This window comes from Ranitomeya variabilis, chromosome 1 (genome assembly GCF_051348905.1).
Source record: "Ranitomeya variabilis isolate aRanVar5 chromosome 1, aRanVar5.hap1, whole genome shotgun sequence".
Lineage (NCBI taxonomy): Eukaryota > Metazoa > Chordata > Amphibia > Anura > Dendrobatidae > Ranitomeya > Ranitomeya variabilis.
Window position 1 is genome coordinate 610,915,397 of NC_135232.1, and position 16,185 is coordinate 610,931,581.

The 16,185-nt window shown below is 46.4% G+C and overlaps 1 protein-coding gene across 1 annotated transcript in view; it reads right to left on the minus strand.

Annotated features, from left to right (window-relative positions):
- Positions 1 to 644: 644 nt before the first annotated feature.
- Positions 645 to 16,185, minus strand: part of LOC143810033 (leucine-rich repeat and immunoglobulin-like domain containing-NOGO receptor-interacting protein 4) — a 46,593-nt gene continuing 31,052 nt past the window's right edge. The window contains exon 2 of the mRNA XM_077292956.1: positions 645 to 2,641. Coding sequence (XP_077149071.1) covers positions 707 to 2,641 — 1,935 coding nt within the window. The 3' untranslated portion in view covers positions 645 to 706. The remainder of the gene's footprint in view (positions 2,642 to 16,185) is intronic.

Sequence of the window (16,185 nt, forward strand, 5' to 3'; positions counted from 1 at the left end):
CACTTTTGGCCATGACTGTATGTCAAGGGTATTCATTAGTTTCTGTTTATATGATCTCATTCGATTTTATAGACTGATTTTATTTTGGGCTAGTGATATGCCATCACTTTACAAGATGTAAATGCATTTTTATTGAGCGGTGGTTGTGATTATGTCATAATTTAACATTTTGTTTCTGGTCATTTACATACAGGGATTATATAAAACCAAGTAGGTTGTGTTGGAAGATTTTAGAAAATATTTGTCCATGGTTGAGTTATCGGGCATCACCACTAGAGGGAGTCAGAGGTCAGTACATCCTTTATTTCTATGCTGTAAAAGATGGAAATAAAACATTATTAGCGCTTTTTTATGTAGCTGAGAAATAGGGGCAATCAAGGTAGAGATGAGCCACTTCTGTGGCCCGCCTCCTTGGCACCTCTGGGGCTTACATGTGAAACTTCATGTCATCACAGGTCTTTGTAAGTGTCAAAGGTGCCAAGGAAGAACAGATTGCTCATCTCTACAGATATATACATTATTTTCTGACTCCAAGAAATTTATGTTGGTGCAAAAATAGCACTGAGTGTCCTGTAAGAACCCTGAGACGCCAATCGAGGCAGTTCTATACCACAGATACAACGCGTTTCAGGACCAGTTTCTTGTAATTTTTATATGAAGGGTGTAAAACATATCAGATGTGATAGCACGGCGTCATATCTCCCCTCTAGATAAGTTTCATTGTGAATTTGTTGTCTTCGGGCGATGAAGGTCCTCGGGAAGTCCTGGGAATATAGTCTATGTTGGCCGTGTGTTTGATATTCCCGCGTCCTCGGCTCCATAGAAAGATGAAGATGAAACAGAGCGTTACTGAGCTAATGAAGGGCAGGATGCCCCCAGCGGTAATGACAGCCAGCAGATGGGTATGGACCATGGAAAGTGGGGGGAGGAGGGTGCTGTCATTCAAAGATGTCACTTCCAGGTGAATCCAGGCAGAGTCATTACCTGCGACATTACTGGCGAGACAGAGGTAGGCGCCATTGTCCTGTGCTAGTACTGGGAAAAACTGCAGGGAGCCCCCTGGTAGGACAGATATCCTGCTCTCTGCTTTCTCCACAGGCTCCTTCATCAGTGGCATGTGTATTGCCCTCCATACTGACTTAGTCACCTCTTCTGCCGGGGATGTGTGAAGAGGTATCTCTGTGGTTACAGCCGCTTCTGCAGATGCCGTATCAGCCATTTGTGGCAGTACCCAGTGCATGGACGGCTCTGGCACTCCATGGCTCTGGCAGGTGACAGTCAGTCGGTCGCCTTCTTTGACCTTTAACTTTCGTAGGCCTTGTACCACTATTTTAGGAGGCTGGCAGGTAAAAAGTTCTGGGCATAGCATCTCAGAATGGTCCGGGATAATAGTGCCTTGTAATAAAGCAGGAGCAGCACAGACAGGTGGGTTCCCCCCTAAATTAATTTTCTGAAGCAAGAGCCAGCAAAGACGACAGTCGCAGGAAAGGTTCGTACTAGAGAGGAGTAAAGTTTCTAGATTTCCAGGAGGGGGGAGAGCATCTTTGGCTACCCATTGAAGTGGGTTATGAGAAAGGTCTAGAAGACGTAGACGGTCAAGACCATGGAAAGTACCTGAAGGTACTGAGTACAGTCTTCCCCCGGAAAGCCGAAGCTCCTCCAGACTTGTAAGAGAACTGAAGCATCGTTCTTGAAGGATGGCAATTGGGTTGTTAGAGAGATCCAGTCTTCGAAGGTGGATTTGAGAAACCAGTGCTTCTGTCGGTACTGAGGTTAGGACACCCTGGGTCAGCGAGAGGGAAGAAAGGTTGAGTCCAGACAGACTCAGCGGGCCAAGTATTTTTAGGGATGGCCAGTGATCCATATCCAGTACTCTCAGGAGTGGCATCCCTGTAAATGAGAGATCGTGTAGCACCGTACAGGTGATGCCTCCTAATCTGAGTTCTGAGAGTCGTGGGAGAGTAGTGAGAGCATGCGTCGGCACCATGCTTAGTTTGATTTTCTCAAGCCCCAGTCTCTGCAGCATTGGCATTCCCCAGAAAGCTCCCGGAGATATGAAGAGAAGGGGGTTGTCGCTGACCTCCAGATGTCGGAGTTCCCTCAGTCCACGGAACGTCTGATCCAGCAGAATGACCAGTTGGTTGGCTCTCACATCCAGCCAGGTCAGATCTGGCATGCCGGTAAAGACCCCGGGAGGCAGAAGCTTCAGCTGGTTATGATGGACTAGTAAGATGCGGATGTTTGGCAAGCCACTGAAGGCTCCTGGCTCCATTCGTGATAGCTGGTTGTAGCTCAGGTCTAGCTCCTGTAGGTACTGCAGATGGGAAAAGGCTCCGTGTTGTACTGACCGGATCCGGTTATAACTAAGATCCAGGAAATGGGAAGTTAGAGGGATTTCTACCGGGACTAGGCTCAGAAGACTGTGTTTGCACAAGGTGGCATTGTCATGGGTAGGACAGACACAAGGGGCAGGACAACATGTGCACAAAACCCGAAGTAGGATCACAAGTGACAGGAGGAGGATGGGTGGATGCAGACCCTGCGCGCCCCTCCCGATATCCATTTTCACTGGCAGGACAGAAAAGTAGTATTTCCTACGATGGTCATCCTGCTGACTGATCTTGTATGCTCTTCTCCTGACCTGTGGGTTTAATCAAAGCATAGAGTTAGTTTCACATCTGTTACATCACCTAAAGCTAAATAAAGTCTACAAAAGTCATGTTAGGAGCATGTAAATGTACTATAATCTGAGAGCAGCATAATACAGGGCAAGAGAGCCTGATTCCAATTATATGTCACTTACTGGGCTGCTTTTTTGATACAATCCCTGTTTTGTTTTCTCTGCTGTAGTTGTAGCAGTAGAACACTGAGCTGTGTTTCACCCCGCCTATACCACTGTGCCATGTAAGCTTCCAATAAAAAGTGGGGTAGGGCTAAAAAGATTAGCTGGACTGTCTGGCATATGACACCTAGTCATGTAGTGATAATCTGCTGCTGATAAAACACTAATTGTTTTGAAACTTCAGCACACAGCCTAATAAACGACACATCTTTGAAATCAGGATATTTTGCTCTATATTGTGCTATATCAAATACCTATATCAAAAACCTAATGCAAGATTCCATTTAAGGAGATCGTGTATGTAACACCCCAGGTAACCGGTTGTTACAGTGATGGTGCCTTCCTTTCGGGGAGGGCGATATCATGCTTGGAGGCAAGGAGGATTCCCTTTACCAGGTAACGCACCTACATACAACACATTTTGAATCCAGGCCAGAAGGGGGAGCTCTGAACCCGGATTCAGGGGAGTTTCCCCAGCTTTAAGTGTTCTTGTCTGGAGGAGGAGTTAGTTAGTTGGTCCAGGGAGACCAAGGAAGACAGTAGTTTAGTCTGGAGCAGACAGTGAAGGGAGAGGAGTGAAGAGCAGACTGCAGAGCCGTGCAGCTGGGACTGAGCTGCAGCTCCAGGAAAGGAAGTGAACCCGAGGGGTTGAATGTAGTGAAGCAAAGCCAACCCAGAGGATAGAGGACCATTAAGATCAGGAACTATTGTCATCTTTAAATTGGACAGAGGATGGGGATTTATTGAAGAACATGGTGGAACAACTGAACTATTTGTTAACCGTAGAGATGTTGAGTCACATCTCTTAAGAGGACACCCTGACCATGACCTGTACTGTTGATTTATGTTTTGTTGATGTTTTCTTACAGTTTAAAGGACAGTAGGGTATGGACAGTGCTTACCTGAGAATGTTCACTTGTAAATAGTTGGCACCTCTTTAGGTGCCCCTTATTGGTTTTACCACGCGCCGGCAGCGTGTGTAGGACCTTGTTTATCTTGTTTGCTTTAACAGACCTGAAGCAAAACTGTATGGCGTGGTGGAGACCAGAACTGTTTAACACGCCTTGTAGCCTGCCCAAGGACAACGTTGGGGGTTGAGGACTGATTCTGGCAAATCATTGCTGTTATTGGTGCACAAGGACTTCCTAATATTACAATGTTTGCACTTGATTTGTAAAATGTTTGCACTTTTTACCTGTGTGCACTTATGTAAATATGTTATGTAACGTTCAAGAAACCGTACCTCCCACAAAAACATGTTAACCTGTTGACCTGCATGTCTAAAAATGTTGCATCTTTAACCTGTACTATTGGTTTTCTTTTCCAAGTCCGGGAGTACTGGAGTAAACAGGGGGGAGTGTAACACCTCAGGTAACCGGTTGTTACAGTGATGCTGCCTTCCTTTCGGGGAGGGCAATATCATGCTTGGAGGCAAGGAGGCTTCCCTTTACCAGGTAATGCACCTACATACAAAACATTTCGAATCAAGGCCAGAAGAGGGAGCTCTGAACCTGGATTCACAGGAGCTCCCCCAGCTTTAAGTGTTTTTGTCTGGAGGAGGAGTAAGATAGTTGGTCCAGGGAGACCAAGGAAGACAGTAGTTTAGTCTGGAGCAGACAGTGAAGGGAGAGGAGTGGAGAGCAGACAGCGGAGCCGTGCAGCCAGGACTGAGCTGCAGCTCCCGGAAAGGAAGTGAACCCGAGGGGTTGAATGTAGTAAAGCATCAGAGGAAAGAGGTCGAGACGAAGGAAAGGGGCTCAGAGAGGAACTGTGACCGGGCACCCTCAGAGCCGAAGCGCAAGAACCGGGCACTGGAAGGCCGAGGCTGTGTAGTACTCCAGGTCACACGGCAGAACCAGAGGGTATAGGACTTTATGTAACTTTCCCGAACCCACACTTGAAGGTGCAGCAATACACTAAGAGCCCGGGTCGTGATAGAGACCCTATAAAAAGGCTCACACTGCCCACCATACGGGTAACTGTCCCAGGACAAGAGAGAGAGGACTTTGTACGGAAGCCACAGACAGCAAGGACCTCGCATAGGAGCGCGAGTAGGAAGGCTTACGGACCTCACCTGGGAGAGGGATCTACCTTTGCCTCCAGGCTGGCCGGACCACATCACCACCTGTTCTTGGTACAATGGACTGTGGACTGCTACCATCAGTAAAACAGGTAAAGACGTTACAACTCTGTGTCCTCCATTTATTTGCCGGCATTCACCATCTCTGCCCAGCACACGGGAGCCCTGGGGACCCCGCTTTACCTGTGGGAAGCGTCACCATCTATGCTGCAGCAACATTACCCCAGAGGACCCCTTTAAGCAGCATCGTGTTCCCTACTGACCGAGAACCACAGGTGGTATCACGAACACAAACTTTAATACAAATCCCCTTAAAATACCTTTCCCCTTTTAATTGGGCGCCCAGGGCCATGGACCAGGTCGCAGCCACCGTGACATGCCCTTTACGTGCGACTGAACCCGGTACCGAGTATCCCCATTGCCCTGGTGGGCGATTCATGTAAGGAGTTTTTACCTTTCTAAAGTGCCCGTCATTGTTTCTGATTTTGGTGTTCAGCTTTCTAAAGGTGTCTTTATATCTTTCAAACCAGATGGAGCATGTACAGTACTTCTATTCTTACTGGTTATGTTCCTTCTAATCTCATATATGTTGCAGTCTCTATGATTTGCACCGTTAACTTGGCAAACAAAGGTTAATAGGTTGTCTCAGTTCTTCCTGGCAAACGATCCCTTTTGTGTCACAGAATTAGCAGAGAAAGTCCCAGCGTTCCTCTTGTTAACGGAGTTTCTGATGGCATCCATATGAAATCTTAGCGCCCGTGCTGCTTAATATTTAATCTGCTAATTTTGTGTTATCCTGGCTGGTGGCTTGAGACGACCTGCGACATGAGAGGATTGAACCCAGGAATATATGAAAAGAGAAGATGCGGTTTCCTCCGGCATGCTTGTATGAAAGGTGAGCAAAGATCAGCCGACCATATGTCTTGAGCATCAGACCTCCCACAATCAAGTATACCAAAGCCGCATCCTTTTGGGGAGAAGACATAGGTCATCTAAAGACAATTAATAACTGTGAAGCAAAGTATGTAACTCAGAGAACAAGCTGAAGAAAAACATCCCGACAAAAGAGTAAACTGCACATGGTCAACATGAAACACTCAAAAACAAATATTAGTAAAGTCTGGAATAATGACTTACATGGTTCCAATTACCGTAATAAATGTCTCTTATTTGGTAAGATTTTTTAGAAAGAGGTCACAGGCAACTATGGGGTACTGCTGAACACTATAGCACGGCTAGGACTGTGTCTGTAGTTAGTGAGAGTTTAATTCGGAGTCCAGTTTGCAGGCCACTGCTTGCCTAGAAAGCAGATTTTTGCCGGGATAGGAGACATAGTCAGGCAGAGGTCTGTCGTATCATTTCAACTTTCAGCACAAGGAGATTCCAGAGTGTTGTGTGTTTCATTCAACACCACAGGAACACGGTTTTGTTGTATGAACAGCTGTGATCACCGAGAAGTCTCTGTAGAATGACTTAGTGATGTGTTTTATGACACACTGTGCCCTTGTGTCAGAGTCGTGTTCATGCATCTGAGTCGAGTATGTGTACATGTGCCTGAGTCATGTATGTGTATGCGTCTGAGTCGTATGTATGTGTTCATGTGTCCTAGTCGTGTTTGTCAGTGTGGCTGAGTCGTGCACTACACAAAATCCAGCAGATGGACACACAACCAGGAGTATTCACATTTCCAAAAAGTATTGACAGACACCACAAAAGTGGCATCAATTTCACCACAGTATAGATAGTATAATAGGGATCAACAGGTCTTCCACTACCCCCAATCCAGCAGATGGACACCCAACCAGGAGTGTTCACATTTCCAAAATTACTGGCAGACACCACCAAAGCGGCATCAATTTCATCACAGTAGAAATAGTATAATAGGGACTGACAGGTCTTCCACTACGCACAATCCAGCAGATGGACACCCAACCAGGAGTGTTCACATTTTAAAAAATAAGGGCCTTACACATTAGGGCATTACACCAGAATAGTGGCACAAAAGTGGCATCAGTTTCACCACAGTAGAAATAGTATAGTAGGGACCGACAGGTCTTCCACTACGCCCAATCCAACAGCTGGACACAGAACCATGAGTGTTCACATTTCCAAAAATTATTGGCAAACAATACCAAAGTGGCATTAATTTTACCACAGTATAGATAGTATAATTGGAACCGACATGTCTTCCACTACAGCTAACCCAGCAGATGCAGGCCAACCATGACTGTTCACATTTCCACAAATTTGTGTTAACTTCATCATCAGCAGCAGCAGCTACAGCAGGCACAGAAGCCACACTAAAGATATCACATAGTGCAGTTATGTGACATTAATGGATCACATTAAAAAATGCAATATCACCTAGTCTGTACAGTCTGCGATTGGGGTGCAAAAGTCCTTGGAGATCCATGACTTGTTCATCTTGATGAAAGTTAGGTGGTCAACACTTTCAGGGAACAGCCAGCTGTGCTTTTCTGTCAGGACACCACCAGCAGCGCTGAAGACACTTTCTGAGAGAACGCTGGCTGCCGCGCACGATAAAACCTACAAGGCGTGTGAGGCCAGCTCAGGTCACTCATCCATTTTGGAAGACCAAAATGTGAAAGGGTCGAAACCCTCCCTGATGGTATTGATATTCAGCTCTAGATACTCCTGCACCATCCTCTCCAATCGTTCACCATGTGTAAGATTTGGACTCTGTTGTGCTGGTGCACAAGCTGGTCTAAAAAAAAGTGTCAAAGGACTCACAGAAATTGCTTCTTCCACTTACACCACTGCTGTTGCTAATGTTTTGGCATTGATAAGTTGACGTGCCGGAGGTTGGAAGTAAAGAGTTGCGATGCAAACTGTGTGCTTCACTTCTGTCTTGGGGAAAAGCTCTCTTAAGGTTGTGTAAAAGTGTGTTTCGATGCTGCAGCATTCGCAGGTCCCTTTTCAGGGCAGGTGTCAGGAATCAAACCTAGCAGCTCCTGTGCACCAGTCGGCAGCTCTTCCTTCTGAGCTATTCAGCTCGCTGGACAGTTCTGTGCTTATCCAAATACTTCAACCTATGTTGGTGCTGATGTCTCCTCCCTGAGTTCCCTGTTGGTTACCACCCTGAGTTCCTGATTGCTCATTCTGATTGCACACCCTATTTAAACCTGACCTTGCTCTCAGTTCCTTACGTGATTATTGAGCTACCTGCCTTTAGTCAAGCTTCCTTCCACCTGCTATTCCTTCAAACGACATTGCTGCTCCTGGTAAACGACCTCTGGCTTTCTTGACTACGATTCTTGCTTATTCCTTTAAATGATACTGCTGCTTCTGGTAAACGACCCCTGGCTTCCTTGACTACGACTCCTGCTTATTCCTTCAAATGACACTGCTGCTTCTGGTAAACGACCCCTGGCTTCCTTGACTATGATTCCTGCTTATTCCTTCAAAATACATTTCTGTTCCTGTGTATCGACTCCTTGGCTACTCCAGACTATGCTACCTGCCCAATGCTGCCCCTAGTGGTTGCAATATGACTACTCCAACCAGGTCAGTCTGAAACAGCGGGAGGCATCTGACAAAATTTGGTTTTATAACGTGGATCTAACAGAGTGGCAAAGTCAGCAGTACTCCTAATCATACCTATACGGGGATCATGTCGCAGTGGAGCAAGAAGCCACTCATATGTCGGGCTCTACCATGAGGTCTAAGCCCATGCTGTGTTGGTGTCTGGGTATGACCGCCTCCCTCCCGCCAATCACAAACAACAGAGAGGGGAGGATTATCCTTTTAATCTGACAGTTGCTCGCCCATCACCTCTTCCTCCTCCATTTGTTCCTCGGATCTTGCACCTTCGATAATAGTTTGTCTGTTATCACCAGCCCCCCTCGATTGCAGTAATCCACGCTACCTTGGCACCCACCTGTGTGACACCAGTCTGGAACTTGGAGACAATGTTATCCCTTCCGCATCCTCCTCTGCTTCCTGCTCCTCTTCTTCTGGGACCACCATCTCCTCCCACAGGCTATTAAATGTCTGCTCCAGCAAAGAGATGACCGGAATAGTGATGCTGATGATGTTGTCATCAGCGCTAATCATCTTAGTAGCCATTTCGAAACAGTGCAGAAGGATGCAGAGGTCCTTAATCTGTACCCACTCTGTAAACGTGTTATGCGCCACATCTGTACTGCGTTGGCCCAGGCTATATGACATGACATACTGCGTCAGGGCTCATTGCTGCTGCCAAAGTCGCTGCAACATGTGTAGAGTGGAATTCCACCGTGTCAGCATATCGCATGTCAACCTGTTAACCGGCATGAAAAAAGACCTCTGTATTGATGCAAGTCGATGACCTGAGGGATGTGAACGGCGGAAATGAGCACTCAGCTTATGTGCTTTTTGGAGCAGCTTGCCCAGGCCAGGATAGTGGCGGAAAAAATGCTGTGAGCCATGCAAGGCACGTGTGTGTGAGCTTGCCTCACTGTAGGGCCGCCACCAGGTTCGCATTGTTATCGGACACAGCCTTCCCTGGATGCAGGTTCAGCGGAGACAGCCATTGATCAAACTCAGCCTGGAGAGCTGTCCATAAATCATCTGCGATCTCCAAGGCATATCAATTTAACCCCTTAGTGATGGAGCCAAATTTTAAAAATCTGACTAGTGTCACTTTATGTGGTAATAATAATACTAATCTTTTATAATAATCTTTATTTTTATATAGCGCTAACATATTCAGCAGGACTTTACAGTTTTGCACACATTATCATCACTGTTCCCGATGGGGCTCACAATATAAATTCCCTATCAGTATGTCTTTGGAATGTGGGAGGAAACCGGAGTGCCCGGAGGAAACCCACGCAAACACGGGGAGAACATACCATCTCCTTGCAGATGTTGTCCAAGGTGGGATTAGAACCCAGGACTCCAGCGCTGCAATGCTATCCACTGAGCCACCGTGCTGCCCCAGAATGCTTCAACAAATCCCAGTGATTTAGATATTGTTTTTTTTGTGACACATTACACTTTATGATAATGGTAAATTTAGGCAATATGTTTTGTGCTTATAAAAAAAATCAGAAATTTGAGAAAAATGTTAAAAAATTATCAATTTTCAAACTTTGAATGATTATCCCTTTAACCCCTTCATGACCCAGCCTATTTTGACCTTAATGACCTGGCCGTTTTTTGCAATTCTGACCAGTGTCCCTTTATGAGGTAATAACTCAGGAATGCTTCAACGGATCCTAGCGGTTCTGAGATTGTTTTTTTGTGACATATTGGGCTTCATGTTAGTGGTAAATTTAGGTCGATAATTTCTGAGTTTATTTGTGAAAAAAATAGAAATTTGGCGAAAATTTTGAAATTTTTGCAATTTTCACATTTTGAATTTTTATTCTGTTAAACCAGAGAGTTATGTGACACAAAATAGTTAATAAATAACATTTCCCACATGTCTACTTTACATCAGCACAATTTTGGAAACAAAATTTTTTTTTGCTAGGAAGTTGTAAGGGTTAAAATTTGACCAGTGATTTCTCATTTTTACAACAAAATTTGCAAAACCATTTTTTTTAGGGACCACCTCACATTTGAAGTCAGTTTGAGGGTTCTATATGGCTGAAAATACCCAAAAGTGACACCATTCTAAAAACTCCACCGCTCAAGGTGCTCAAAACAACATTCAAGAAGTTTATTAACCGTTCAGGTGTTTCACAGCAGCAGAAGCAACATGGAAGGAAAAAATGAACATTTAACTTTTTAGTCAGAAAAATGATCTTTTAGCAACAATTTTTTTATTTTCCCAAGAATAAAAGGAGAAACTGGACCACGAAAGTTGTTGTCCAATTTGTCCTGAGTACTCTGATACCTCATATGTGGGGGTAAACCACTGTTTGGGCGCACGGCAGGGCTCGGAAGGGAAGGAGCGCCATTTGACTTTTTGAATGAAAAATTGGCTCCAATCTTTAGCGGACACCGGTCGCGTTTGGAGAGCCCCCGTGTGCCTAAACATTGGAGCTCCCCCACAAGTGACCCCATTTTGGAAACTAGACCCCCCAAGGAACTTATCTAGAAGCATAGTTAGCACTTTAAACCCCCAGGTGCTTCACAAATTGATCCGTAAAAATGAAAAAGTACTTTTTTTTCCACAAAAAAATTATTTTAGCCTCAATTTTTTCATTTTCACATGGGCAACAGGATAAAATGGATCTTAAAATATGTTGGGCAATTTCTCCTGAGTACACCAATACCTCACATGTGGGGTAAACCACTGTTTGGGCACATGGTAAGGCTCGGAAGGGAAGGAGCGCCATTTGACTTTTTGAATGAAAAATTATCTCCATCGTTAGCGGACACCATGTCGCATTTGGAAAGCCCCTGTGTGCCTAAACATTGGAGCTCCCCCACAAGTGACCCCATTTTGGAAACTAGACCCCCCAAGGAACTTATCTAGAAGCATAGTGAGCACTTTAAACCCTCAGGTGGTTCACAAATTGATCCGTAAAAATGAAAAAGTACTTTTTTTCACATAAAATTTATTTTAGCCTCAATGTTTTCATTTTCACATGGGCAACAGGATAAAATGGATCCTAAAATTTGTTGGGCAATTTCTCCTGAGTAATTTTTTATTTTCCCAAGGGTAACAGGAGAAATTTGACCCCAAGAGTTGTTGTCCAGTTTCTCCTGAGTACGCTGATACCCCATATGTGGGGGTAAACCACTGTTTGGGCACATGCCGGGGCTCGGAAGGGAAGTAGTGACGTTTTGGAATGCAGACTTTGATGGAATGGTCTGCGGGCATCATGTTACGTTTGCAGAGCCCCTGATGTGCCTAAACAGTAGAAACCCCCCACAAGTGACCCCATTTTGGAAACTAGACCCCCCAAGGAACATATCTAGATGTGTGGTGAGCACTTTGAACCCCCAAGTGCTTCACAGAAGTTTACAACGCAGAGCCGTGAAAATAAAAAATCATTTTTCTTTCCTCAAAAATGATGTTTTAGCAAGCAATTTTTTATTTTCACAAGGGTAACAGGAGAAATTAGACCCCAATAGTTGTTGCCCAGTTTGTCCTGAGTACACTGATACCCCATATGTGGGGGTAAACCACTGTTTGGGCACAAGTCGGGGCTCGGAAGGGAAGTAGTGACGTTTTGAAATGCAGACTTTGATGGAGTGGTCTGCGGGCGTCACATTCCATTTGCAGAGCCCCTGATGTGCCTAAACAGTAGAAACCCCCACAAGTGACCCCATTTTGGAAACTAGACCCCCCAAGGAACTTATCTAGATGTGTAGTGAGCACTTAGAACCCCCAAGTGCTTCATAGAAGTTTACGACAAAGAGCCGTGAAAATAAAAAATAATTTTTCATTCCTCAAAAATTATGTAGTGTAGATGGTGATGGTGTAAGGCCCGGTGAATAACGAGGACACAAGGTTGCAGTCTCTTTACCTTTTACTGAAGGCTTCAGTGTCCACAGTCCTGGGCGCCGGATCACGGGGTAGGCAGAGTCCGGCCAATCTGAAGGCAAATCCAGAGTCTCCTTATCCAGGTGGAATGCAATAGCCTTCCTATGCGCACAGTAACACAGTAGGTCCTCACTTGCTTAAACTCTAATTATTATTATTATTGTAATACATTTTTATAGCGCCATTTATTCCATGGCGCTTTACATGTGAAATACGGGGCATATATAGACAAATACATTAAACATGAGCAAAAACAGGGCACACAGGTACATAAGGAGGGAGGACCCTGCCCGCGAGGGCTCACAGTCTGCAGGGGATGGGTGATATAATACACTAGGAGAGGGTAGAGCTGGTTCTGCAGCGGTTCAGTAGGTTCAGGATCACTGCAGGCTGTAGGCTTGTCGGAAGAGGTGAGTCTTCAGGTTCTTTTTGAAAGTTTCTATGGTAGGCGAGAGTCTGATGTGCTGGGGTAGAGAGTTCCAGAGTATGGGGGAAGCACGGGAGAAGTCTTGGATGCGGTTGTGGGAAGAGGAGATGAGAGGGGAGTAGAGAAGGAGGTCTTGAGAGGATCGGAGGTTGCGTGTTGGTAGGTACCGGGAGATCATGTCACAGATGTATGGAGGAGATAGGTTGTGGATTGCTTTGTAGGTCATTGTGAGGGTTTTGAACTGGAGTCTCTGGGCGATAGGAAGCCAGTGAAGGGCTTGGCATAGGGAAGAGGCTGGGGAATAGTGGGGAGACAGGTAGATTAGTCGGGCAGCAGAGTGTAGGATGGATTGGAGTGGTGCCAGAGTGTTAGAGGGGAGTCCAGAGAGTAGGAGGTTGCAGTAGTCGAGGCGGGAGATGATAAGGGCATGCACTAGTGTTTTTGCGGTGTCGCGATCAAGGAATGCGCGGAACTGGGAAATGTTTTTGAGTTTGAGGCGGCAGGAGGCAAGGGCTTGGATATGTGGCTTGAAAGAGAGGGCAGAGTCGAGGATCACCCCGAGGCACCGGGCGTGTGGGACTGGGGAAAGTGAGCAGCCATTGACATTGATGGATAGGTCTGGTGGAGGGGTAGAGTGAGATGGGGGAAAGATGATGAATTCTGTTTTGTCCATGTTCAGTTGTAGAAAGCGAGCAGAAAAGAAGGCTGAAATAGCAGACAGACAGTGCGGGATTTTTGTAAGTAAGGAGGTGAGGTCAGGTCCGGATAGGTAGATCTGCGTGTCGTCAGCATAGAGATGGTACTGCATACCGTGGGATTCTATGAGCTGTCCCAGACTGAAGGTGTAGATGGAGAAGAGTAGGGGTCCTAGAACAGAGCCTTGAGGAACACCGACTGACAAGGGGCGAGGTGAGGAGGTGGTGTGGGGGAGGGAGACACTGAATGTCCGATCTGTCAGATATGACGAGATCCAGGAAAGGGCCAAGTCTGTGATGCCAAGAGATGAGAGGATTTGTAGCAGAAGGGAGTGGTCCACAGTGTCAAAGGCAGAAGACAGGTCCAGGAGAAGAAGAACAGAGTAGTGACGCTTGCTCCTGGCAGTTAGTAGATCATTGGTGACTTTAGTTAGGGCAGTTTCAGTTGAGTGATGGGAACGGAAGCCAGATTGTAACTGATCAAAGAGGGAGCAGGAGGAGAGGTGGGAGGACAGTTCAAGATGGACGTGTTGCTCCAGCAATTTGGAGGCATAAGGAAGAAGAGATATCGGGCGATAGCTAGACACAGAGGATGGGTCGAGGGAGGGCTTTTTGAGGATGGGTGTGATCTTGGCATGCTTGAAGGATGAGGGGAAGACACCTGTTGTGATTGAGAGGTTGAAGAGGTGCGTTAGGGTTGGGATGAAGACCGTGGAAAGGTTAGGGATGAGGTGGGACGGGAGCGGGTCGAGCGTGCAGGGGGTGAGCTGTGATCTTGACAGGAGGGTGGAGAGCTGATCTTCTGTCATGGTGGAGAAGCTGGTTTTGGAGGAGCAGGGGTGAGCAGCTAAGAGGGGCAGTGGGCGCTGTGGGCCAAAGCTTTTTCTGATCGTATCGATCTTCTGTTTAAAGAAAGAGGCAAAGTCTTCAGCAGAAATGAGAGGGGAGGGAGGGGGTGCAGGGGGACGGAGTAGAGAATTGAAAGTGTTGAAAAGCTGTTTAGGGTTGTGAGACAGGGAGGATATGAGAGATGAGAAGTAAGTTTGTTTTGCGGCAGTGAGCGCAGACTTGAAGCTGGCGAGGGACTGCTTGTATGCAGTGAAGTGGTCAGCAGAGCGGGATTGCTTCCATCTCCGCTCAGCGATCCTGGAAGCCCGTCTCAGTTCTTTAGTCAGGCTGGTCAGCCAAGGCTGCCTGTTGATTGTACGAGTTTTGCTATGCATAAGCGGGGCGGCCGAATTGAGTGTTGCTGTTATTGTGGTGTTATAAAAAGCAGCAGCAGCATCGGTGTCATGAAGGGAGGCTAGAGGGAGAAGGGACTCAGAGAGTGATTGTAAGTTGAGATGTTTGAGATTTCTGCGAGGGAGTTTGTGGAGTGGGTGTTGCACACTAGGAGAGGAGAGGGAAGAGAATGTCAGTAGGTTGTGGTCAGACAGGGGGAGGGGTGTGTTAGTGAGATTAGTAAGGGAGCAGAGGCGGGTGAAGATGAGGTCCAGCGTGTGGCCATCTTTGTGAGTGGCCTCAGAGGACCATTGAGTGAGGCCAAAGGAGGCAGTCAGTGATAAAAGTTTAGAGGCAGCTGAGGTGGAAGTGTAAATCGGGATGTTGAAATCACCCATGATGATAGTGGGGATATCAACAGAGAGGAAATGAAGTAGCCATGTGGTGAAGTGGTCGAGAAAGGTGGAGATGGCTAGTTCTGGGGGGCGGTAGTGTTATGATTTTCCCAATGGCAGGGAAATCAAAATAACAACGGACTAGCTCTCGGGTGATGGGAACTAAAGTGACCGTGACCTGAACCTGACACGACACTGGAAGTAGCCGGGGAGTGTTTCCTACGATGCCCTAGACACCACGCGCCAGCCGGAGATCTAACTACCCCTATCAGAGGAATATACAGGCCTGCCTTACCTCCAGAGATGGACCCCAAAAGGAGATAGCAGCCCCCCACAGATATTGACGGTGAGTCAAGAGGAAAAGACATACGTAGGATGAACAGCAGATTTAGCACAGTGAGGTCCGCTTACTAGATAGCAGAAGTACAGGAAAGAGTTACTTCACGGTCAACTTCAAAACACTACTCAAAAACACCATCCTGAAATTACTTTAAAACTCCAGTGACAACTCATGCCACTGGAGTGGCAATTACAGTCCACGAGAGCTTCCAGCTACAGAGAGTCACATTGCAAATAGCTGGACAAAAATAGCATAAACTAGAAACAAAATTCAACTTAGCTGAACAGGATCTTGAGGCAGGAGAATGCAACAGAATGCTACTGATACATTGTTGGCCGGCATCAGACCAGCAGCCAAGCAGCCTTAAATAGGAAACTCCCCTAATGGGTGTCAACAGGTGATCAAGGATAGAAGAAGGCAAATAAGTGGCACTACCATAAAACACCACCGGGGGAGCCCACAAACAGAATTCACAACAGTACCCCCCCCCTTAAGGAGGGGGCACCGAACCCTCACCAGAACCACCAGGGCGATCTGGATGAGCACTATGAAATGCACGAACCAAATCAGGAGCATGAACATCAGATGCTGTCACCCAAGAATTATCCTCCTGACCATAGCCTTTCCACTTAACCAGATACTGAAGTTTCCGTCTGGAAACACGGGAGTCCAAGATCTTTTCCACCACATACTCCAACTCACCCTCAACCAGCACAGGAGCAGGAGGATCAGCAGACGGAACAA